General features: G+C 48.8%; 2 protein-coding genes across 2 annotated transcripts in view; one reads left to right on the forward strand and one right to left on the reverse strand.

The window, feature by feature from the left end:
* KPNA7 (karyopherin subunit alpha 7) overlaps positions 1-13,020 on the reverse strand; it is a gene marked incomplete at its 3' end in the record, with an annotated part of 53,344 nt that extends 40,324 nt beyond the window's left edge. Inside the window, exons 1-2 of the mRNA XM_081255141.1 lie at positions 13,000-13,020; positions 9,468-9,568 (exon numbers count right to left, since the gene is read on the reverse strand). The remainder of the gene's footprint in view (positions 1-9,467; positions 9,569-12,999) is intronic.
* A 5,420-nt stretch (positions 13,021-18,440) lies between these two features.
* Positions 18,441-24,594, forward strand: part of MYH16 (myosin heavy chain 16) — a gene marked incomplete at its 5' end in the record, with an annotated part of 57,418 nt that continues 51,264 nt past the window's right edge. Inside the window, 3 exons of the mRNA XM_081257406.1 lie at positions 18,441-18,650; positions 21,488-21,631; positions 24,247-24,403. Of these exons, the coding sequence (XP_081113532.1) occupies positions 18,441-18,650; positions 21,488-21,631; positions 24,247-24,403 (511 nt within the window). The remainder of the gene's footprint in view (positions 18,651-21,487; positions 21,632-24,246; positions 24,404-24,594) is intronic.

Consider the following 24,594-nt stretch of genomic DNA (forward strand, 5'->3'; position numbering starts at 1 on the left):
TTTCAGGCCCTGGCGTGCAACAGTGAACAAGATGACCTGGTTCCCGCCCTCCCATCAGGAGCAGAGATGGGCCTAGAGTGGGAATAGGAGAGTAATTGCGACAACACAGGGCAGGGGAGGTCAGGGAGGGCTTCCTGGGAGAGGTGATGCTAAGAGCCACGTCTGTAGGCAAAGGAGTCAGCAGGTGAAAAATTGTGAGAAAAATGCTCCAGGCAGAGGGAACAGCATAGGAAAAGGCACTGAGGCAAGAAAACCCAGCCATGGTTCACTTGGGAACAGAGGCTGTTCAGGATTGTTAGAGGGACAATGGGGTGAGGTGCCAGGTCAAAGATGGCCTGGTGTACAGGGGAGGGGCAGAGGGAGCCATCCACTCTGGTCCAGGCAGTAGGGGGTTGCACTGTCTGTAGGGGATTTTATTTTTTTTAATTAATTTTTAAAAATAAATTTATTTCATTTATTTATTTTTGGCTGTTGGGTCTTTGTTGCTGTGCACGGGCTTTCCCTAGTTGTAGCAAGCAGGGGCTACTCTTTGTTGGGGGGCGCAGGCTTCTCTTTGTGGTGGCTTCTCTTGTTGCGGAGCACGGGCTCTAGGCGCATGGGCTTCAGTAGTTGTGGATTGCGGGCTCAGTAGTTGTGGCTCATGGGCTCTAGAGCACAGGCTCAGTAGCTGTGGCACATGGGCTCAGCTGCTCTGCAGCACATGGGCTCTTCCTGGACCAGGGCTCGAACCCGTGTCCCCTGCATTGGCAGGCGGATTCTTAACCACTGAGCCACTAGGGAAGCCCTGTAGGGGATTTTAAATCAATGATAAAACCAATTACATCTGTTTGCTTTTTGAGCCAGGAATTTCGAAGAGTGTCAGGGGGCTGCACCCACCTGTTACTCACTCTCTGAAGGTGTTTGGACTTTGTCTGGAGAGCAGCAGGCAACCCCCGAAGGTCCCAGCAGCGCTGTGTTCCTATTTGCTTTATTTTTACTTTTTTCTTCTATTATGGAAAGTTCCAACTTTGTAAAAGGGGAGAGAAGCGTACAAACGAATCCTTGAGGACACTGAGGTTCAACAGTTACCAACTCCACCTTTCCTTCTTCTCCCCCCATTTTTTTTATTATGTATTTATTGATTTTGGTTGGTATGTTATAAAGGAAATCACAGGCATATCATTTTATCCATAAAGTTTCTGAATGAATCTCTAACAGATAGACTTAAAAACTAAACCAAAATACCACGATCACACCTACCAAAAGCAACATTCTTAGTGGGTCATTTTACAATATTTAGGCTAGCCTGGAGGGAAGGGGTAAGAGGAGGATTCTTTCCCAGGTGGGGCTAGAAAGAGGAGGTGTCTGACCCCAGGACACCCTGGTTACAGCAGGAGATGGGGGTGGAGAAATCGGGGTTCTGAGTTGGTGAAGCGTGGGGTTCAGGGTTGGACCCATACGTACATCCAGGTGCCTGGAGAACATCGAGGTGGGGATACAGCAAAGGCCAGTCGGCTCAGAACTGGGGTGGGACCCGGTGAACCGCTCGAGGCAGTGGTGGGTGATAATGACACAGAGATATAAGTTAAAGCTGTGGTTTCAAGCTGAGGTGGCTGGTAAGGGATGGTGTCAGAAAAGGGGGATTCAGGATGACTTACAGGAGGCCTGATTCCCACAGAATCCAAGGCCAGCAGAGAGATTGCCCTAGGCCTCCCTGTTCTGCCCAAGGCATTTGAGACAACCCACCTCTCTCCACCTCCACTTGGGACCCAGGCCCGACGGCGGCCCTCTCAACTCATCACAGCCGTCACTGCTTTGGCCTGTGCCCCTTCGGGCTTTTAAACACACACACACACATGCACAGATCCTTTAAACATTTAAGTCAAGTTACACCACTTTGCTGCTCAAACGTTCCAGTGCTCACAACCTCCCTACAATCGCATGTGAGGCCCTTCATGCTCTGCCTTGCCTCCCATCCTCGTCCTCTGACCTTACTCCCTCCATTCTGGCTCCAGCCACCCTGGCCTCCTCTCGGTCCTGCAAACACATCAGGACCATGCTGGCCTCAGGGCCTTTGCACCTGCTGTTCCCTGTGCCTCCCTCACTTCCTTCAGGTGTCAGTTTTGAGAGACCATTCCTGGTCACCCTGTCTAAAATCAAACCTCACCCCATCCTTGCATCCCCACCTGACTCACTTCATTCTGATGTTCTCCCAGGCAGCACTTGCTAACAACTGAAATGCAATGCACTCACTTGCTTGTTTATTTCCCATCCCCACCCCTGAAACAGAACATAAGCTCTACGAGGGTAGGGGCACTGTCTGTGACTCGATGCTTTATCCCCACGGCCAGGAAGAGTCATTGCTCATTATGTTTGTGGAATGCATAAGTGGGCGTGCTGGCCCCAGAGCCAGGCTCTCCCCCTACCCCCACTGTGTTCCAGGCATCCCCCCTCCATCACCCAGGAAGTACCCAGGGTGTACAGTGGGCACGCTCAATACCCTTCCTGAGCCAAGCATTGAGCTGGCATCCTTTGAGTAAATCGAATCAGCTCACCAAACAGAGCCCACAGTCGCCACCCAGAGGACTCAGAAAAGCAGCAGGAAGATCACTTCAGCTGGAATCCGAGTCCTCAAGTGGAGGTCACGTCATCCTCTCCAACTCCTAAGCCCCGATCACTGGCAAGGGCCACACCGTCCACCCAGGCTGGGAGCATGACCTCAGCTCCCCGCTTCCATCTCCTTCTTCCATCAGCCCCACCCTCCACTGAGCCCCTTTCCTCGACCCTCCCGACCTCTGCTCGGGGCTGACCCCTGGGGACCACTTGCCCACTGGTCTGACGGCAGGTTCCTACACCTTTCCAACAAACTCTTATGTTAAGTTCTCGAGATTGAATTACCTGGATGGGTTTGTTTACCTGGTTTGTTTAACCTGCCTTGACTCCTTTGATGCAGTAGGAATTACCAATCGCATTTCACAGAGTGGGAAACTGAGGCTGCCGACCTCGATGTGAATTGCCTGAGGTTACATGATGGGAAGACCAGGTCTGTGTGGCCCCATCTTTGCCTCAGTGTGCTACTGCCTGTGCTAGGGTTGCAACTGTTTCCCTTCCTTCCTCCCTCCCTCCTTCCCTCCCTCCCTCCTTTCCCCCCTCCCTTCTCTCTCTCTTTCTCTGTCTCTCTCTTTCTTTTTTTATGGTAGTAAAATACCATAACATAGGGCTTCCCTGGTGGCGCAGTGGTTGAGAGTCCGCCTGCCAATGCAGGGGACGTGGGTTCGTGCCCCGGTCCGGGAAGATCCCACATGCCGTGGAGCGGCTGGACCCGTGAGCCATGGCCGCTGAGCCTGCGTGTCTGGAGCCTGTGCTCCGCAACGGGAGAGACCACAACAGTGAGAGGCCTGCGTACCGAAAAAAAAAAAAAAAAAAAACCATAACATAAAATTGACTATTTTAACCATTTTTGAGTATACAGAGTGGCATTAAGTACACTCACACTGTTGTGCAGCTGTCACCACCGTCCATCTCTGGAACTCTTTTCATCTTTCCAAACTGAAACTCTGTCCCCATTAAACACTGACTCCCCAGCCCCTGGCACCCACCCTTCTACTTTCTGTCTGTGTGAATGTCATGACTCTAGGGACCTCATATAAGTGGAAGCACACAGTATTTGTCCTTCTGGGACTGTCTTACTTCACTCAGCATGACGTCCTCAAGGTCCATCATGTTGTAGCAGGGGTCAGAATTTCCTTCCTTCTGATTTCTTTCTCTAAAATAAGAACATGTTTTTCATGTTCATGTAGCATCATTAATACTGTTATTTACAGTGGACTCCCAAGTGGTGGGGGAGGGGGAGGAGTATTTACCGTTGACACGGTTTACACCGGCCAGCGCAGGGCTCTAGTGAACGCAGACTGATTTCTACTCGGTTTTCATTGTCTTTAAATCCTCTGCAGTCAGGATCCCTCCTTGTTACCCATGTCCCCGGCCACCAGCTCCATCATCCCCCAACTCCGTGCATCACTGGTTATTTATAAATGCCCGTTCATTTATATTAATAATGTAAAAGGGGTTAAAAAAAGAACCCCAGAATTGGAGAGTTGATGTCACAGTTCCTCAGGGGATCCAGGGAAGGTTTTGTCCTTGAGGTCAGTCTTTGAGAATCCACAGCTCCGTGGGAATCCATGGCTCCTGACAAACGCAGCTGTCACCGTCCTTGGCCTCTGCACATGCGAGCTTGTGTGTACGTGTGTATATGTCTGTGTGTGTGTCTGTGTGGGTATGCCTGTGTGTGTCTCTGTGTCTGTGTGTATGTGTGCATCTGTGTATGTCTGTGTGTGTGTCTGTGTTGTGTCTGTGTATCTGTGTGTATTTGTGTGTGTCTCTGTGTCTCTGTGTCCATGTGTCTGTCTGGGTCCCTGTGTGTCTGTGTGTGTGCACACATGTGTCAGAATGTCCCCAGATCCTGGGGGGACTCTAACTTCCCAGGATGCTGACGCTTAAGGAGTTCATTTCAGATTCTTGGAAAATGCTATTTGGCCCAGAACCAGGAGAAGAGGAGGAAAGGGGATATTAAGGAAGACAGAAAAAGGAATCCACATTGATTATTTATCAAGTCTGAGGCTCACCAGTAAAATCAGGCCTGAATCCTTCCACACAGCAGTTATTTCCTCAAAGCATTTGTATTTTCTGGGCTGCTCGGCACCGTCCCTCCCAAGTTTCTCATCCACCTGATTGTCCTAAGCATTTGGTTTTCTGGGGGTGAATTTTCTCCTCGTTGGGGCCGCTGAATAGCAGAGGCACAAGTCGCACCCAGGGTCCAGGGTTGTGTGTGGCTTTCCCCTGACACCACGTGACCTCAGGAGCTGGGCTGTGGACACGGCTCCTTTGGGAGCAGCTCCTGGGTGCCTACTCTGTGCTGGCCTCTGCGAGGTGCAGGAGTGAACCTGACAGGGTCCCTGCTGCTGAGAAAATAAGAATCACAGTTGTCATTGCTCGAGCACCGAGGCTCTCACGATCACATAGGGTCTTTGGTCCACCATCATCACCTCGCCATGTGACAACTGGTGAGATATTATCATCATCCCAGATAAAGGAGGGAGGGAGGTATTCAAAGACAGCACTGTGTGTTCAGCACGGTACTCCCACTCCCTATGATGGCTCTGTCAGAGAACAGGAGAATAAGGCCAAGGTTCACGCCACCCCAGTCTGGGGCCCCAAAGGGAGTTGTGACATAAATACGTGTTGAACGGATGGGTGGATGAGTGGATGGATGGATGGACGATAATGATAAATGGACAAATGGATGGATGGATGATGGATGGATGCATGACTGGATAGATGGATGGATGGACGATAATGATAAATGGACAAATGGATGGATGGATGATGGATGGATGCATGACTGGATGGATGGATGGATGGATGCTGGATAGATGAATGAGTGGATTGATGGATGGATGGATGAGAGATTATTCAGCTGAGCTTAGGTTTGAATTCACCAGTTATTTGACCTTGGGGGATCCACAGAAAGCAGAGATTCTCTCCCTCAGAAAAATAAGAATAAATACTTCTTGACAAAGAGGAAAGATGCCGGGGGGGATATAAAGTGAAAATAATTTTTAGCTATTTTGAGATAATGAAATGAAAATGGCACAATAGTGCCAAATAAAATCATATTGAGATATAGGTCTAAATGCAGTATGAATTAATTAATTTATTTTTGCTGTGTTGGGTCTTCGTTTCTGTGCAAGGGCTTTCTCTAGTTGTGGAGCACAGGCTCCAGACTTGCAGGCTCAGCAGCTGTGGCTCACGGGCCCAGTTGCTCCACGGCATGTAGGATCCTCCCAGACCAGGGCTCGAACCCATGTTCCCTGCATTAGCAGGCAGACTCTCAACCACTGCGCCACCAGGGAAGCCCGTCTAAATGCAGTATGAAAAAGAAAGAAACACAGCTGGAGAAATCTATCTGCAGGAGGCTTGACCACCATATTTCTGGGATTCCACAGAATTCACGATTAATTAGGAGATCTCCAGCTGGCTTGGAATCAGAGACTTGTCAAGCTGGGCTGACTTTGGAGAACTTGCCCAGGTTCAGCTTGTGTTAGAGGAGCCTGTCTTAGGCCTCATCTTCCATTTCAGAGTCTGCAAGGAAGTTTCCAGCAGTGGCCTGCTCGGGCTCTCCCCTTCCTGAGATGACCCTGCAGAATTCCAAGGGTCTCTGGGGCGATGGGCTATTTCTGGGCCCAGGCTCCGTGTCCATGTTTGGCCTTCAAGGAGCACACTGTGAACTTTCCTGCACCTGCCAAGGTTTCATCCTGCAACCCTCCCGGGAGGGCACTGATCCCCCTCCCCTTCCTCCAAGGAATCAAACAGCAGCTGGGAATGCAGCTCCAGGAGCTGCCAGGAAGTACCCTCCAACCACCACCCTGGGGCAAAAAACCGAAGGAAGATCTTGAGATATCTCTGTCAGGCATTTGTTACCTTTTTTTTGTGTGTGTGGTACGCAGGCCTCTCACCACTGTGGCCTCTCTTATTGCGGAGCACAGGCTCCGGACGCACAGGCCCAGCAGCCATGGCTCACGGGCCCAGCCGCTCCGCGGCATGTGGGATCTTCCCGGACCGGGGAACGAACCCGTGTCCCCTGCATCGGCAGGCGGACTCTCAACCACTGTGCCACCAGGGAAGCCCCATTTTTTACCTTTTTGATGCTAAAAAATAATTTCAGATGCTAAAAACAGTCCTTCTCATTGAGAAAAACTTTAGGCAACACTGATAAGTTTAAAGACAATTTAACAAAAATCACCTGAAATTCTGCCGCCCAGAGCTAATGGGTCTGACCACCTGGCTGAGGATCCTTTCAGATAAGCTCTTGGTGCCTCTGTTTACACAGGTGCCATTTTGCAAAAAAGGGCTCAAGCTGTTCTATAACCCTTCTTTTTTTTTTTTTTTTTTTTTTTTTTTGCGGTACGCGGGCTTCTCACTGTTGTGGTCTCTCCCGTTGCGGAGCACAGGCTCCAGACACGCAGGCTCAGCGGCCATGTCTCACGGGCCCAACCGCTCCGCGGCATGTGGGATCCTCCCGGACCGGGGCACGAACCCGCGTCCCCTGCATTGGCAGGCGGACTCTCAACCACTGCGCCACCAGGGAAGCCTATAACCCTTCTTAAAAAACAAAACAAAACAAAAAACCCAACAGTCTGCTGTGAGCCTTGTTCCATGCCAATAAATATGAATTTACATCATCAGTTTAAAAAATATCCATTGTGCTTTTATTTCACTTTATTTATAGTTCATAATTAGTTAGATTATGAACTAATCCCCTATGGATGGACATTTAGGTTGTTTCCAACTTTTCATCCTCACAGTTTGTTTGACCATCCCAATAGCAATCTCCTGCAGAATTTCCCCTTCTGCTCCCTTCTATGCAAAGCTAACTCAGAGATGCCTGAAGGAGGGAAGAAGAGAGAGAAGAGAAAAAAAGGAGGAGGAGAGGACAGAATAACGGTATTTGGGCTTCTAAAGAGGTTCCCCTGAGGAGCTGAGACAGGAGCCTGGGTGGGCAGTGCCTGGTGAGGGGCTGCTCCAGGCCCAAGGTGGGAAGTTGGGGCCAGAAGCCTCAGGCTTGATTCAGCTGCCCTTCCTCAGATCAGAGGGTTCCAGAACCTGGATACCCTAGAGGCATGCGTCCAGCCTACACATCCAAACTGTGTGGAATGTGGAGCTGGGACGATCAGAGAGGTGGCAATGAGATGCTCCCATGAGGGGGTGGGGATTGGGCTGCCGAAGACTCTGCCGACACCTGCAGAAACCGGCTGAGGATTACCAGGCGTGATAAATATATTCCAACTCTGTCCTCACCCCACCCTCCCAGCCCCAGCCCTGAGCCAAGTTCTCAGAGCTCACGGCTCCAACACCTGTCCTTGCTCAGAGGAGCCCAACATGCTGCAGGGAAGCTGCCCAGAGATAAGCAGAGGTGGATGGAGGGGGAATTTCTTGGGGTCTCCATTCTGAGTCACGTGGGGAGATCCTTAACATGTAGGCAGCATATCACCACTTAAACACAATTTAAAGACGAGCCACAGGAGAAAATAATTTCATAGCACATATCCAACAATGGCCTTGTGTCTAGAATATATAAAGAGCTCTCAATATTCAATAAGAAAACAAACTACCTGATGATAAAAAAAAAATGAGCAAAAGATCTGAACAGACACCTCACCAAAGAAGATACGGAGGTGGAAGATAAGTATGTGAAAAGATGCTCAATATAATTCATTAACGATGATTAGTTACAAATTTTAAAAAAGCATTTTCGAGTCCACAATCCATTTGATCATTTCATCAGTTCTGTGAAGTCAGTAGTTGTTATTAGTATTATATTTTTTAATAATTATTATTATAATTATTTTATATTATTTTTATTAATTTTTAAAATTTTTATTTATTTTTTGGCTGCGTTGGGTCTTCGTAGCTGCATACTGGCTTTCTCTAGTTGCTGCGAGTGGGGCTACTCTTCATTGCAGTGCATGGGCTTCTCACTGTGGTGGCTTTTCTTGTTGCAGAGCATGGGCTCTAGGCACGTGGGCTTCAGTAGTTGTGGCTCGCGGGCTCTAGAGCACAGGCTCAGTAGCTGTGACGCATGGGCTTAGTTGCTCTGTGGCATGTGGGATCTCTCCAGGTCAGGGCTCGAACCCATGTCCCCTGCATTGGCAGGCGGATTCTTAACCACTGCGCCACCAGGGAAGTCCTGTTGTTATTATTATTTTTCCCATTTAATAGTGAAGAACCGGGAGCCTCATGGAGGTTAAAAGACTTACTCAAGGTCAAAACTGAGACTCAAAGTCATGGAACTCTTTCCACTTGGGAGGTCTCTGCATTCTAAGAATGTTCTAGAAGCCGACACTTTGTATCCAATTGGACAAGGGCACACTTCTCTTTTTATTTATTTGTTTATTTTTTTTGCGGTACGCAAGCCTCTCACTGTTGTGGCCTCTGCCGTTGCAGAGCACAGGCTCCGGACACGCAGGCTCAGTGGCCATGGCTCACGGGCCTAGCCGCTCCACGGCATGTTGGATCCTCCCGGACCGGGGCACGAACCCGTGTCTCCTGCACCGGCAGGCGGACTCTCACCCACTGCGCCACCAAGGAAGCCCACACTTCTCTTTTTAAACAAGGAGAGAAGACCACACCCACCCACAAACCCCCACTATCATGGATGGACAGACCAGCTTCATAAGTAGGAGGCCCTTAGGAGTGTACAGTAAATGTGTGGAGGGGGTGACCACTGAATGTCCAACAGCAGTGGCACTCATAGGCTGGGAAAGCCCACCCTGTGGACCTTCCAGAGCTGGCGCTTTGCTTCATAGGAAGGCGGTGCGCTGTCCCAGGAGCAGCTGGCTCCTGTCCAGGGCCTGGCACACGGCAGGGAATCTACAGCTTTGGCTTCCTGACTGCGGATCTGAACGGGGGTCCGATTTACTTTGACTTACCTTGAGTGCGAACTCTGTTCCATCCGAGGTTCTGGGCCCTGGTCCTGGCACTGGGGGGCCCTCCAGGGGGCACTGCCAGGGTTGGGGGTGTGGTCCTCAGGCTGTAAAAGAGCAGAAGGATCCAACATGGCGCTACTCTTCCGCCTTTATCTCCCAATCTCGTCTGCCCTCCCCAGTCCTTCTCCCGCTATAGCACTCAGCACAGTGTTTCCCCACCAGAGGCACAGAGTCAACAGAGCAAACTGCTTGGAGGAAGAGAAAAGAGTCTAGTTAACTGTATGTCTTTGCTGGGGTAGCAAGGAACCTGGCACAGAGCTCAAGGGACTGGGGAAAGGAAAGAAGGGGTATGGGGGGAGAGATTGACACATAAGGACTATCAGGCCTATTTCCTAAGCCGGCTGCTTGGGGGCAGGGCCCAGCCCTCTGTGTATGCTAAGTCCAGGGGTTTCTGGATGTAGATGACAAGAACAACTTCCATCTAGACAACCCCCCGAACAGAGTACTGCACTTGGTGTCATTGTTTCCCATACACAGCTCGGGCTTTCATTCATTCAGCGAATATTTATTGACCGTCTAATAGATGTCAGGCACTTGTATGAGCTCATTTAATTCTCATAACAAGCCTATTTGGTAGGTACCACTGTTATCCCCATTTTCAAGATGAGAAAATTGCAGCACAGAGAGCTCATAAGGGGCAAACCCAGAGAATCTGGTTTCTGAGTCCAAGTTCTTGACCACCGGTAAAGAGACCAAGTCCCTGCCCTCACCACGTTTATGTTCTATGAGAAAAGACCCCCAAAATCATCCAGTAGATCTATAATGCATTGTTTGGAGAGTGATTTAAGTGCTAGGAAGAAAAACAAAGTCATTTCTCAGACACTGACTTGCTGTGTGTCTTCTGGCAAATTGCTTCACCACTCTGAGCCTCTGTTTTCTCATCTGCTGTAAGTAGGTCATTACTCATCTGCCCTATGCACCTGCCTGGGTTGTGGGAAGGATCAAAATGAGCGCATGGACAAGGGAGCCCTTTGTTTTTGTGGTTGGACCAACACCAACCCATGACTCCAGGGAATTTTTCACCCAAGGGGATTCAGGTCAGCTTGCCTTCTATAGAAAGACATCACTAGACTTCCTGCTGGTACCTTTAGGGGCTAGATGACTCCAGGTCCAATGAGATTCTTAGTGTATCTTTTAAAAAATATTTACTTAGGGCTTCCCTGGTGGTGCAATGGTTGAGAGTCCACCTGCCGATGCAGGGACACGGGTTTGTGCCCCGGTCCAGGAAGATCCCACATGCTGCGGAGCAGCTAGGCCTGTAAGCCATGGCCGCTGAGTCTGCGCATCCGGAGTCTGTGCTCCGCAACGGGAGAGGCCACAACAGTGAGAGGCCCACGTACTGCCAAAAAAAAAAAAAAAAGTATTTATTTGGTTGCACTGGGTCTTAGTTGCAGCAGGTGGGCTCCTTAGTTGTGGCACGTGGGCTCCCTTAGCTGTGACATGCATGTGGGATCTAGTTCACCAGGGATCAAACCCGGGCCCCCTACATTAGGAGCACGGAGTCTTAACCACTGCACCACAAGGGAAGTCCCTCTTAGTGTATTTTTAAAGACAGAGAACAATGCACGCGCTCACCTACTCTTGGGAGGTAGCAGTCACCTGACAGTTACTTCAAGGGCCTTCCCCAAGCACACTACTGAGATGGAATTTTCTGGAATGCTGACCATTAAAAACTCCCCCGTGAGAAGCTCAAACCAAGAGACAGTTGCTGGAGGTCCTACATTTGCTCCAGATCTATTTGCAATCCTTCACCACCCTGTTCCGTGTCCCAGGAGGCTGGCCTTCCCCTCTGCCCCCCGCTGCCTCCCCAGGTCCCCACTCTGCTGCTGGGTCTGGTTGGGCAGCAGCTGTGCCAGCTCCTAAGGGCCATGCCTTTCCTACAGCCATATCTGGGGTGTGGTGGCTTTGCGGTCACCTCTCTAGGGGTAGGGAGGGTACCTCACCATCCTCCATTGGTTTCCCGTAAGGTTGCCCCAATTAGTCAACAATCTCTTCATCACACTCTAGGCAGTGACCCCACTGGAGTGGGCTCCTTCCTGCTGGGGCCCGGGCTGAAAACCTCCTGTTGGGGAACATCCCTTCCCAGAATCACGGCAGGGCCGGGTCCCTTTTCTCACTGCCCACTCCCACTGCTCATTAGCCAGAAGATGATGATCATCAAGATCATCACAGGGGCTTCCCTGGTGGCGCAGTGGTTGAGAGTCTGCCTGCCGATGCAGGGGACACGGGTTCGTGCCCCGGTCCGGGAAGATCCCACATGTCGCGGAGCGGCTGGGCCCGTGAGCCATGGCTGCTGAGCCTGCGCGTCCGGAGCCTGTGCTCTGCAACGGGAGAGGCCACAACAGTGAGAAGCCCGCGTACCGCCAAAAAAAAAAAAAGATCATCACGGGAAGAAGCTAGAAGTACCCCGGGTTTTGGGTGGGCACTGCATTCCAAGGACGGACTCTAGGCCACCACTGCCAGGGGAGGGCTCCCCACATTGCCTCTCCTGGCTGTCTGGGTGCTGTCCTCAAAGGCCCCAGGGAGGGTGGAGGTGGGGAGGCCTCCTCCCCTGCTCTACCCAGAAAAGCTCCACTTTTCTCCTGCACAAACCAGACTTCTGCACAAAGGTCTGCCCTTTAAAAGTCCTGCTGCTGCAATGAACATTTTGGTACATGACTCTTTCTGAATTATGGTTTTCTCAGGGTATATGCCCAGTAGTGGGATTGCTGGGTCGTATGCAGCCCTATTTACAATAGCCAGGACATGGAAGCAACCTAAGTGTCCATCGACAGATGAATGGATAAAGAAGATGTGGCACATATATACAGTGGAATATTACTCAGCCATAAAAAGAAACGAGATTGAGTTATTTGTAGTGAGGTGGATGGACCTAGAGTCTGTCATACAGAGTGAAGTAAGTCAGAAAGAGAAAAACAAATACCGTATGCTAACACATATATATGGAATCTAACAACAACAACAAAAAAGGTCATGAAGAACCTAGGGGTAAGACGGGAATAAAGACACAGACCTACTAGAGCATGGACTTGAGGATGTGGGGAGGGGGAAGGGTAAGCTGTGACAAAGTGAGAGAGTGGCACGGACATCTATACACTACCAAACATAAAATAGATAGCTAGTGGGAAGCAGCTGCATAGCACAGGGAGATCAGCTCAGTGCTTTGTGACCACCTAGAGGGGTGGGATAGGGAGGGTGGGAGGGAGGGAGACGCAAGAGGGAAGAGATAAGGGAACATATGTATATGTATAACTGATTCACTTTGTTATAAAGCAGAAACTAACATACCATTGTAAAGCAATTATACTCCAATAAAGATGTTTAAAAAAAAAAAAAAAGTCCTGCTGCTGAAGAGATGAAAAACAACCCCGTGAGGTGATTAGACTCTGGAGAGCAACAAGTGGGCAGGAATGGTGCCTCGACAGCATTGCGGGCAGCCATGCTTGAAGGCATCTCAGTCAAAATCTGATTTTACCTTTGGGGAAACTGAGGTCCCACATGGGAGAAGTGAGGTTCATCCTCAGGCGTGAAGTATTCTGGCAGAGCAGGTGCTGCTAAAGGTCAATGTCATCACTGCTTATCAATATGATTCTTCATTGCCAGATTCCGGTTTTCAGAATACAGTACCATGCTGTGGGGATCAGATGATAATAGAAAACATCTGCAGAACATTACTATGTACCAAATAAAAGATTCTTTGGGTTTAAAGTAGTTGCTTCCCGGGTCCCAACCCAGAGAGACAGAAAGGGAAATCAGCTCTGTACTCAGATGGGTTCCTTTTTCCTTTAAGAGTGAATTGAGGCATCAAACCTAAATATAAAATTAAAACCATACAACTCTTAGAAGAAAACACAGGGGCAAACCTTCATGACTTTGAATTTGGCAGTGGTTTCTTACATATGACACCAAAAACACAGGTGGCAAAATAAAAAATAAATTGGACTTCATTAAAATTAACTTTTGGGGGGATGGGGAGGGAAGGATTGGGAGTTTGGGATTAACAGATGCAAACTTCTCTATACAGGATGGATAAACAACAAGGTCCTATTGTATAGCACAGTGAACTATATTCAATAACCTGTGATAAGCCAAAATGGAAAAGAATATGAAAAAGAATATATATATGTATAACTGAGTCACTTTGCTGGACAGCAGAAATAAACACAAATTGTAAATCAAATATACTTCAATAAAATTTTAAAAATAAATTTAAAAAAAATTAACTTTTGTGCATTAAAGGACTTAGCAAGAAATTGAAAAAGCCCACAGGATGGGAGAAAATATTTGCAAATCACATATTTGATAAGGGCCCAGTATGTAAAATATATAAAGAACTCTTACAGCTCAAGAACAGAAAGACAAACAACCCAATTTAAAAATGGGCAAAGGACTTGACATTTTTCCAAAGATATGCAAATCACCAACAAGCACATGAAAAGATGCTCAACATCATCCGTCATCAGGGGAATCTAAATAAAAACCATAATGAGATACCACTTCCCACTCACTAGGACGCCCATAGTTTTTTTTAAAAAAGGAAAATAACAGGTGTTGGTGAGGATATGGAGAAATTTGAACACTTGTGAATTGCTGGGGAGAATGTGAAATGATTCAGCCGCTGTGGAAACAGTTTGGGGATTCCTCAAATAACTAAACAGAGAATTACCAAATGGCCCAGGAATTCCATTCCTAGGTAAATACCCAAAAGAATTGAAAACAAATATATGCACATATATGTTCACAGAAGCATGATTCACAATAGTCAAAAGGTGGGAACAACCCAAATGTCCATCAATGGAGGAATGGATAAAGAAACTATGGTCCATCCATGCAAAGGAAGATCATTTGGCCGTGAAAAGGAATGAAGTGCTGGTACATGTTACAATGTGGATGAACTTTGAAACCATGCTAAATGAAAGAAGTCAGGCACAAAAGGTCACATATTGTATGATTCTATTCATATGAAATCCCTAGAAGAGGTAAAACTATAAAGACAAAGAGCAGATTGGTGATTGCCAAGGGCTGGGGGAGAAACTGTTTAATGGGTTGTTTTCCTTTTGAGCTGATGAAAATGTTTTGGAACTAGATAGAGGTGGTAGGCAGTTGCATGACATTGTGAATATACTAAATGCCACTGAGTTATTCACTTAAAATGGTTAATTTTATGTTACTTTTTTATCAATTAAAAAAATAGTGAATTAGGGACCTGGGGGTGGAGATGGGGTGATGGCAGATGCCAGGAAGAAAGTCCCCCAGGCAGTTTCTCCCTCCAGACCCAGAGGCCATCTCCAAGCTTGAGAAGGGCACAAAGGACTGTTAGAATCCATCCATCCCATTTTATAGATGGGAAAGACAAGCCCAGAGAGGACAGGGACTTGCTCAAGGCCCTGAAATGCATGGAAAACCATGGAAGAATTAGAGGTAAGCCTTTAGAACTCAAAGCTGCCACCACACCAAGGTGCCCCATGGGCTCTGGCACCACACCAAGGTGCCATGGTGGGTTGGAGGGGGCCCACAGCCATCATCAAGGGAGGGAAGTCCAAGTTCGTATTTCTGTCCTGAGTTTATGAAAGGGACAAAGTCATCAACCAATTGTTATCCAGGCTCATCCATGCCCAAGGCTGCGGATGAGCCCACCCAGGGCCTTACTCCTTGATCATCAGCCCCCTCCATGGTGCAGTTACAGCTTTAAGAGGAAAACTCATTAGCCAGCTGTTCTATTTCTGCCCACAGCCTGCATCCCTGTGCTGAGGTCATCAGTTTCCCCACAAGGGCAATGGGAGGAAAGCAAATGTCCTAGAATCAAGGCATTCACTGATCCCCCCTAAGGGACCCAGGAGTGTTCAGTCAAGCCCTGGAAGGTGAGGCCAGCTGAGCCACTGGAGACCTGGGAGGTTCTTTTCTTTTTTAAGTTTTGCTGGCTCAGACCTGTTGGGCAGGTATAAAAGGGAATGGCCAGCCTCTGCTGGGCATCCAGTCTCTTCCAGTGTGGTCTCAGGTAGGTACCATAGAGGATGCTGGGGGAGATGGGAAACGGGGAGGGGGTGCCGTGGAGAAGCCTCCAGAGGAAAAGAGATGTAATGATGAGAGATTTGCAAAGGGGACTAGGGGGTGGGCATTTCTTGAGGGGCTGCAGAGTGGGCACATCATTCAATGCTCCAAGGGATCTGGATCTACGGGGCAGGAGAGAGCTGCCTCGTTCCACAGCGAGACAGGATTTGAACCCAGATCAACCCCATTTCACTGCACTACCCGCCTCCCCCCAGGGGATTGAGGGGATGCTGGAGTCACGCTGGGTTCAATCCCCACCACCCCCTTCCCACACTCTGTAATGCATCTCTCCCCCCTGAGGACCCTTTTAGCTTTTGCATTCCACAAGCTGAATTTTTTCTGTGTTTTGTGGTTCATGATTTTGAAAAATGGGTCTTGGTCATCAAAGATGCCTGGAAAAGCAGTTGTCTGGGGGCGGGGGTAGGGGGCAGGAGTGGTTTGGATGCAGGGGGCCCTGGAAGGTGGGGTCACAATTGAGCAGGAGGCTGGTGGCCACTGAGAGGGGTGGGACCTAGTGTCAGTGGTCTGCACTGCCTGGTCCCAGGGGTCTGTGCCCCAGGCCACCAGGCCAGGACAACAGCCATCATACCTTAGCCTGTGGTTCATGGCAAAACCACCATTAAAAAAAAAAAAAAAAAAATCAAGCAGCCTAATTGGAATAAACAAAGGAGAATTTCTGGCCCTTCCTCCCCCACTAGGACAATTAAAAAGGAACCCAGCACTGAGACAGGAGCAGTTGTTGTTTTAATGACAAGCCTAATGCATTTTTAAAAATCTGACCTTGCTGATACTCACATTTTCTTTTCATGTGGATTTTGGTCTCATGTCCCTGGTGACTTCCATCTATGTCAAACAGAACCACAAAAATGAGACCGCAAAAAGACAATGCTTTGGTGTCATCAGGGACAACAAATGGCAAAAGGAAGTTTATGTCACGCAGTTGTATCTTCCAGAAAGGGGGTGGGGGACGAGGCCACTGAGCTGCCCACGGTGACTTGTGGCAGAGCTGAGTGAGAACCTGGTCCCCTGGATGCTGGACAAATACTGTCCAAAGCTACCAGCAGAAACCAAGGACTCCCAGCCCCGTGCTCCCCAGAGACGGGACTCATCAGGAGGGATCAGACAGGGTTCCTACCCTGGGCTGGGGGGTCTCCAGTGGAAAAACAATTGCATTATGATGTTCACTACCCTTAACTGAAATGTATCATTTCCTCCCCTTTTTAACACAGTCGTATGAGCAATACCTGTGACTGTCAGCAACAGAAGTCACAGATATTTTCATATCATATTACAATTGTTGCAGAGAGGTCAAAAGATTGTTAATTCTCACGGTTGCTTCAAAACTAAAGTGGTTATTAGACCTGCCGTTAGGAAGCACACCTAGTGCTGTATCATGCATGTTTAATATTGTGTTAATTACATTTCAATGTCATTTGTTTCCTTGGTGATCTTATACAGTTTATTACCTGAATTTAAAATTTTGTCCAGTGAGACCACAGACATCACCAGATGGACAAAGAGGTCAGTGGCCCATGAGGGCACAGGACCCCTACCCCCCCACTCCACCCATACCCCTTCTCTCATTCTTATTTCCTGCAAAATGGACCAGCTTTGGGGTTGGGGAACCCAGGCTCCAATCAGAACTCTAAGCTGGACCCCACAGCAAGATGAGAAGAGGAGAAAGTGTCTGGCTTTGCCTCCATCGTTTACCTGTCCTGGCTCAGCCTCTTTTGGAAACACCAGGACCCCTGGCAGGGAACACTGGAGCTCCCCCGAGGATACCTTGGTGTAGCAGGTGTCTGGGGGCACCGTCGTGAGACGCTCCATCCCCAGCTGGGTTACTTAAAGGTGGAGGCTGAACCCTTGGCTTGAGAACAGCACTGCTGACAATGGGGCTCAGAACATCCTCCCCAAACCTCCAAGAAGTTTCTTCACCCCCAAGACAAACTGCGATGCCCCTGACTTCTCTCTTTGCTACTGAAAGTCCCCAGTCCTCCTCCTTCCTGGTTTGTCTGCATTTGGAAACCAAGAGGTCCAGCCTTGACCCCAGGCTGGCCTCATCTTAAGAGAGGTAACCATTGAACCGGGGACAATTATTCTGTACCAGGGACTCGCTTAGCATCTGGTAAAGCCTGTGGACCTCTGCTCAGATTAGAGTTTTTAAATGCATAAAATAAACTACATAGGGTCACAAAGGAAACCAATGGTATCAAAATATTACAAAATCAGTTTGTGATATAGCAATTAAAAGTGTACTTTTTTGTTAGTAGATTTAAATAACAACTTCTAACCGAGGGTCTCATGAGACCATCACTTCAAAGTTGAGACGAGGGTAAGTCATATTTGGAGATGCCTGCTACCATGAAAGGAGAATAGCTGTGATTTCTGTTGGGGACAAGCCACAGCAGTGCTGGTACTACGGTGGCTTGTGGCCTCTGCTCAGACCTTAAGGGAAAATGAAAACCGAGTGGTAATCCTTTTCTCGTCCCAGTTCATGGTTAAAACTGCATGCTTTAATCTCTCTTGGCCTTCGTCTTCTCCTCCATAAAATGGACTCCCTGATCCCTACCTCACAGCCTTAGTGTGAGGGGCATATGGGACCACAGATGCAGAAGTGTTTTGTGGTGGTTAGGGGTACACAACTCTGAGGAGTTATCAGCTTCTTTCTTATTCTTGGTTACTAAGATCTAATAGCAGCAAGACATTCAAAGTGACATGAGAGAAGCAGCCCCATGTCTCTCCCAGGCATTTGCCCCAGGCCATACAACAGTCTTGGCAAACTATCCTCTCTTTCCCCTCCAGCACCCAGGGAAGTCCTGGTTCCCACCCGTGGTTCCTACTTGCTCCTCCCTCAGCCAAGCCACAATGCCCAGTGGATCCAGAGGCGAATGTGGGGACGATGTGGACCCAATGCCCTTCCTGACACCTTCCGAAAAGGAGAGAATGGAAGCCATGAGCAAGCCCTATGACATCAAGAGGTCTTGCTGGGTCAAGGATGAGAAGGAGGGCTTCATTTCTGGGGAGATCCAGTCCGAACAGGGTGACCAGGTCACCGTGAAGACGATCACCAACCAGGTGGGTGGGGAATAATCCCCAGGATGAAATTGAGCTTTAGGAGTGGTGGACACCTGGGCTCAAGAGGCAAGGTGGCAAAAAGAGCGGATGCCTCCGAGTCCCCTGTGCTGGGTTCAAGTTCAGACTCAATGACACTCAAGCTGTGGGGCCCTGAGCAGGACACTTTCCCTCTCTGAGCTTTGGCTCTCTTACAACAGAGAGTCCAACATGATAGGGCATGAAAGTACTTTGTATGCTCTAAAACAGTGCATGTGTGAGAGAGATTATCAGGAGAGTTACTTATCTTTAAAGCCCCAAGCACCTTTCATGGGGAATCTATTTTCTAAGAATGAGAAGGAGCATCCCACCCATCAGGAGTGGCGCTATGTGCCCATGATGGCATGAGGAATGTGAGACAGGGCCCCGGGATACCCTGGCCAACCTGAGTGAGCTCTCCAGCGTCATGAGCTACAGATGGTGGCACCAAGATCCTTGCTGCATGGAGGTGGTGTGCTGGGGCTGGCTTGCCCTGGCTTGTAAGGATCTAATGCTAAACATTTGGGGGATTTGCAACTGGTTGTTAAACCTTTGGCAGGGCTTCCCTGGTGGCGCAGTGGTTGAGAGTCCGCCTGCCGATGCAGGGGACACGGGTTCGTGCCCCGGTCTGGGAAGATCCCACGTGCCGCAGAGCGGCTGGGCCCGTGAGCCATGGCTGCTGAGCCTGTGCGTCCGGAGCCTGTGCTCTGCAAGGGGAGAGGCCACAACAGTGAGAGGCCCGCCTACCGCAAAAAAAAAAAAAAAAAAAAAAAAAACCTTTGGCAGCCTGATGTCAGCCATGGTGGAACTGACAAACGGTACAAATCAGGGATTTTTTTTCCCCCCATGCAGCTGGTTTACTACCACACCACTCTCTGCTGGTCCACAGTGTTCAGCTACAAGGCATGACTTGAGAGAGTGGATAGAAATTTTGGTTCATGAAACCCCTCCCCTGGGGCAGACTCCTGGGGAGGCGCTAGACCTTTTGCTTAACCCTTTCAATAACTTTATATAGTAGGATGTATGGACCCTATTTTGCAGAGGATCAAAGAGATTTTAGGTAATCTGCCTACAGTCACAAAGACAGAAGGTGATGAACTCAGATTCAAAGCTTGCTGTACCTGGCTCCAATGCCCATGACCCCTCTACAGCACCACCTCATCTTCCATGGTTGGGCTGCATCCAGGGAGTGTGAAGTCAATCCTTGGTTAATTTCACAAATAAAAGAACAGAGATATTCCATGATCAGAACTTGCAACGTCTAAGCTTTACTGTGTGCCTCCCCTCCCTTTGAGGGGAGTGGCCACAGAAAGATGAGACTATATATAGCTGTGGTAAAGTGGGTTTGAACATGAAAGTCAAGCTTAACTCTCAGGAGAAACATCCTTTTCAGAAAGGCAGGGCACTGCAGTGTTGCCAGGAATGATGGATGATGAGAGTGGAGCCCCAGAGGCCCCAGTTTGGGTGCAATTTAAGGACAACACAACCTCTGTGAGCATCTGCGGTAGACAGGCCATCCAGCCAGGTCTGGGACAGAAAAGACCAACTCGTCTGGCTCCTGCGATAAAGGCACAGGCTTCCATTTCTCTGCTGGGGCTGTAAGAGAAGAGTTTGCCTGTGGGCGAGGACCAGAGATCAGCAACTACCAGAAATGGACTCTGAATGAAACCTAGCCTGACTTACTAGGGGGTGTGGTGACCATTACTGGGTGGATTTTCCAGAACTGTCAAGATTTCAAATTATCTGCCTGTTGGACTCATAAATTATTAAAAGTCCCAGAAATCCCAGTAGGTGTTTAAGCCTCACATCTCAGGCTTCAGACAGCTGAAAGATATTTGTTTTCTGGATCACGTCTTGAGCTTCAGACCCAGACACTGCCATTTAAGAGCTGGCATGAGTTTTCATTTACAGAGGAAAAATTGGGGTGCAGAGTGGGGATGGGATTTGCCTGCTTGTGCACAGGAGCTCCAGACTCTTAATGCTATATATATATATTTTTTTTTTTTTTTACTTTTTTTTGCGGTACGCGGGCCTCTCACTGCTGTGGCCTCTCCCGTTGCAGAGCACAGGCTCTGGACGTTCAGGCTCAGTGGCCATAGCTCACGGGCCCAGCCACTCCGCGGCATGTGGGATCCTCCCAGACCAGGGCACGAACCCGCTTCCCCCGCATGGCAGGCGGACTCTCAACCACTGTGCCACCAGGGAAGCCCTAATGCTATATTATTTTCACCCTAAAACATCTACTGCTCATCACTGTTGTCTTTTTTTTTTTTTTTGGTCTTGTTTGCTTGCTTGCTTGCTTTCAATTTTATACTTCAAGGTGGTTTGGTGGGAGCAGGGGAATGTCTTTTTATTTTTAATGGAAAAGCTCATTGCTATTTAGAAACCACCACTGCTTCTCAAGGCAGAGAGTCAAGAGTCACATCTCTGCAAAGGGTCCCTGGGATCAGTAAGCAAGTTCTGATCAGCTACCAGAATGGACTTGGCTGGAAGAGAAACACAGGTTGGAGGTGCTCTGAATGTAGGGAAGGAACTTTAAGGTCTTTTTACTTGGTGCCACTTAAGTTCATATAGTCCTCCCAGCAACCAGCCAAGGAAGCCACTGTCATCCCTACTTCCGAGGGGAGGCAGTTAGGGCTCATATGGCCTTGGAAGTTCTTCCCATCCCAAGTCAGTGAGACATAGCTGGACCAGGAGGTGGACCCACTGATTCCAGCTTTTTGCAGGACACCAGAGAATGGGTAGTACCCTGTGCCCGATGCCACTGTGGCTGTGACAGTACTATGTCTTAATGCATGTGCTGCTGTGTCTTGACCCCCCAGACGCTCACCATGAAGAAGGATGATATCCAGCAGATGAACCCACCCAAATTCTACCAAGTCAGCGACATGGCTAACATGACCTTCCTGAACGAGGCCAGCGTCCTGGACAACCTACGTCAACGCTACGTCAACATGAGGATCTATGTGAGTGCCAGGGCTGGGCGTGGGGAGGAAGGGGAGGCTGCAGATCTTCTGCCCCTCTCCTGATGGGGAGGGGGCAGCTACTCTACCCTCCCCAGCAACCCATACACATTATGTCTGGGACAAGGGCAGAGGGACCACGTTTTTGACGTGTTAGAATTTCCACCCCAAGGCTTTGGCATCTCAGTGACAGTACGATCCCCATGGGCAGCTGACAGACCCTTTGCTGAGGCTGTCATCCAGAAGTCTTCCTCCTGACACCACCCCTGCGAACTCTCCAATCAAAACATCATTTCCCCCCTAGTGACTTCATGTGGCCTCAGTAGAGGTCCTTCCCTGTCTGTCCATCCACCCTCCATCCATCCATTCATCTCTCCTTTCCTTCCTTCCTCCATCCCTCCTTTCTCCTTTCCTTCTAGCCAATTCCATCCAACCATTCATTCATTCAACAAACACTGAGCCCTGTGCTAGGATGAGCAAAGTGGGTTACCATCAGTCTCCCTGACCATCTTGGAAATCCTAAGACTTCCCGAAGGTGCTGGTGGCTAAACTCAAAATGGGATATAAGGAAGTTTTGGTGTTTGCCTCTCTAGATGTCTTTACTAAAAAGGAAAGAGGCTATCCGGTAGGACGAGGTGAGCTGGGGCCTGACTTCAAGGTCAGAGGCTGCTGGGGATTTCCTCTTCTGGGTTTTGGTGACAGCCAAGAGAACTGCCACATGCTTCCTCCCCTTGTCCTCCTCAATACTACTTTAGTTCCAGATTCAGACCCTCAGCAGCACCATAGCCCCATGCAGTGCTGGAGGATCTCTGGAAAGTTCTTGGGGATATTTGCTGGGCCTGGAGGCTAGTGGGGCATCACTGAACCTCAGCCTGGGAAGAGCCACATCTGCCCCTGGCTGAGCCTGGAGCTTTGGCTGAGAATGTCCCTGTGGGCTCAATGGCCAAGCTCAGGGCTGGTGCTTACTCAGGGCCCCCGTGCAGCTGAGCCCTTGCTCCTGTGGGTGGCCACATCATGTCTTTGGGCTAAGGGGCTGCAGGCTCTGTGGAGTGTGGCCTGAGGGACCAGGGCAGGAGTCTCCTTTAAATCCAAACACCTCAGCTGAACCACTGATGGAAAAACTGGGGCAGGCAGGACAGCTCCAAGGCCCCGACTGCTGCCCTCTCGTGTCCCTCCTGCAAGGGTGGCGGGGGACCTCTATTTTACATTCTGACCCAAACAGGGACAGAACTAGCTTCTGGTCCACTATCTGCCCCACCCCACCCTGCAGACAGGGCTGGAGGGAAAGAGTGACTCAGTGGCTGGGTCCCAGGATAAGACACAGTGCATCATCCTCTCAGGTCTTTACGTGGGTTCTCTTCCTCTTCTCTTTGCTCCCCTTTCTTTGGATCAGTTTCTATTTAATAAGGTTCCCTTTAAAAACGCAATATATTTCAGCTCTGCTAAGGAGAAACTGGGGGGATATCCCCACTTGGACCAAAATGGAAAGTTTTAAAGTTTACGTGAAAAGAGGGGGCACCAGAAGTCAATGTGAGTGTCTAGCAGGAGAAGTTTGGGACCCATAGATTTGGCCATTTCCTGCCCTCAAATAATTTCTTTCACTACCTCATTGGTTTCTCTGATTTTTAAAAACTGGGATGATTTCCTTAAAAAATTGCCATGGGGTGAAAAGAGAAGGTGGTGTCTCTTCTTAAGAGTAGATCAAACCCAGCTGTCCACCAGTTGGATTGTGTCCACACAGTAAGGACTCCATGAACTCTCATGGAAAATCTCCCCTGTATAGTAAGTGGAAAAAGCAAGATTAAAACAGTATCATATATCACTTATATGTGGAACCTAAAATACGACACAAATGAACATATCTATGAAACAGAAACAGATTCACAAAGAGAACAGACTTGTGGTTGCCAAGGGGGAGAGGGGTAGGGGAGGGAAGGATTGGGAGTCTGGGATTACCAGATGCAAATTAATGTACATAGGACGGATAAACAACAAGGTCCTACTATATAGCACAGGGAACTATATTCAATATCCTGTAGTAAACCATAATGGAAAAGAATATGAAAATGAATATATATATGTATAACTGAATCACTTTGCTGTACAGCAGAAATTAACACAACATTGTAAATTAACTATACTTCAAAAAACTTTTTAATTAAAAAATAAAAATAAATCAGTATCATAGAATACTATTGCTTGTTTTAAAAACAAGGTGAGGGGATACGAACGTGTCTCTGGATTTGTTTGTATATGTGCATCAAAAAACCGTGGAAAGGGGTATTAGAAACCAACACAGAGCTTCCCTGTGGGAGGAGGGGGCAGTCACTGAGCAGCTGGGGGACTTTTTGCTGCGTATTTATCCATACAAATGACTACGTTATGGATTCAGATAATTAAGCCAAAAGAAAATGAAACAGATATGTATTAAAGAGAAGGCTGGTTTTGTTTACTGAATAAAGACTCAGACATAGATTTTGCCCCCAGAGAGAACATCACTGTACCTCTCTAGGTTGACAGGATGATCCAGCCAGGATGCTCTGTGATGGGCCAGGATATGGAGGGAGGAGGGCATCAGGAGGGAGGGCTAGCTAACCATCTTCCTTCTCTCCCGCCAGACCTACTCAGGCTTGTTCTGCGTGACAATCAACCCCTACCGGTGGCTGCCCATCTACGGGGCCCGCGTGGCCAAAATGTACAAAGGCAAGAAGCGTACGGAGATGCCGCCCCACCTCTTCTCCATTTCGGACATCGCCTACCACGACATGCTCATGGGTGCGTGCAATGAGGTCCGCTGGAGCTGTCATGGCAGGGCAAGAAAAGTCCCTTTGCCACTGGGGCTCCAGATGTATTAGACCCATGTGCTACCCAATCCCAACGCTGACCCCTCATCACCCATTGAAGATTTTTTAAAATATTGCTCAGTGAATGCACTTGCTAAGTACCTGCCCTACCTCACACCCCAT

This window comes from Mesoplodon bidens (assembly GCF_964165515.1).
Source record: "Mesoplodon bidens genome assembly, chromosome: 15".
Classification (NCBI taxonomy): domain Eukaryota; kingdom Metazoa; phylum Chordata; class Mammalia; order Artiodactyla; family Ziphiidae; genus Mesoplodon; species Mesoplodon bidens.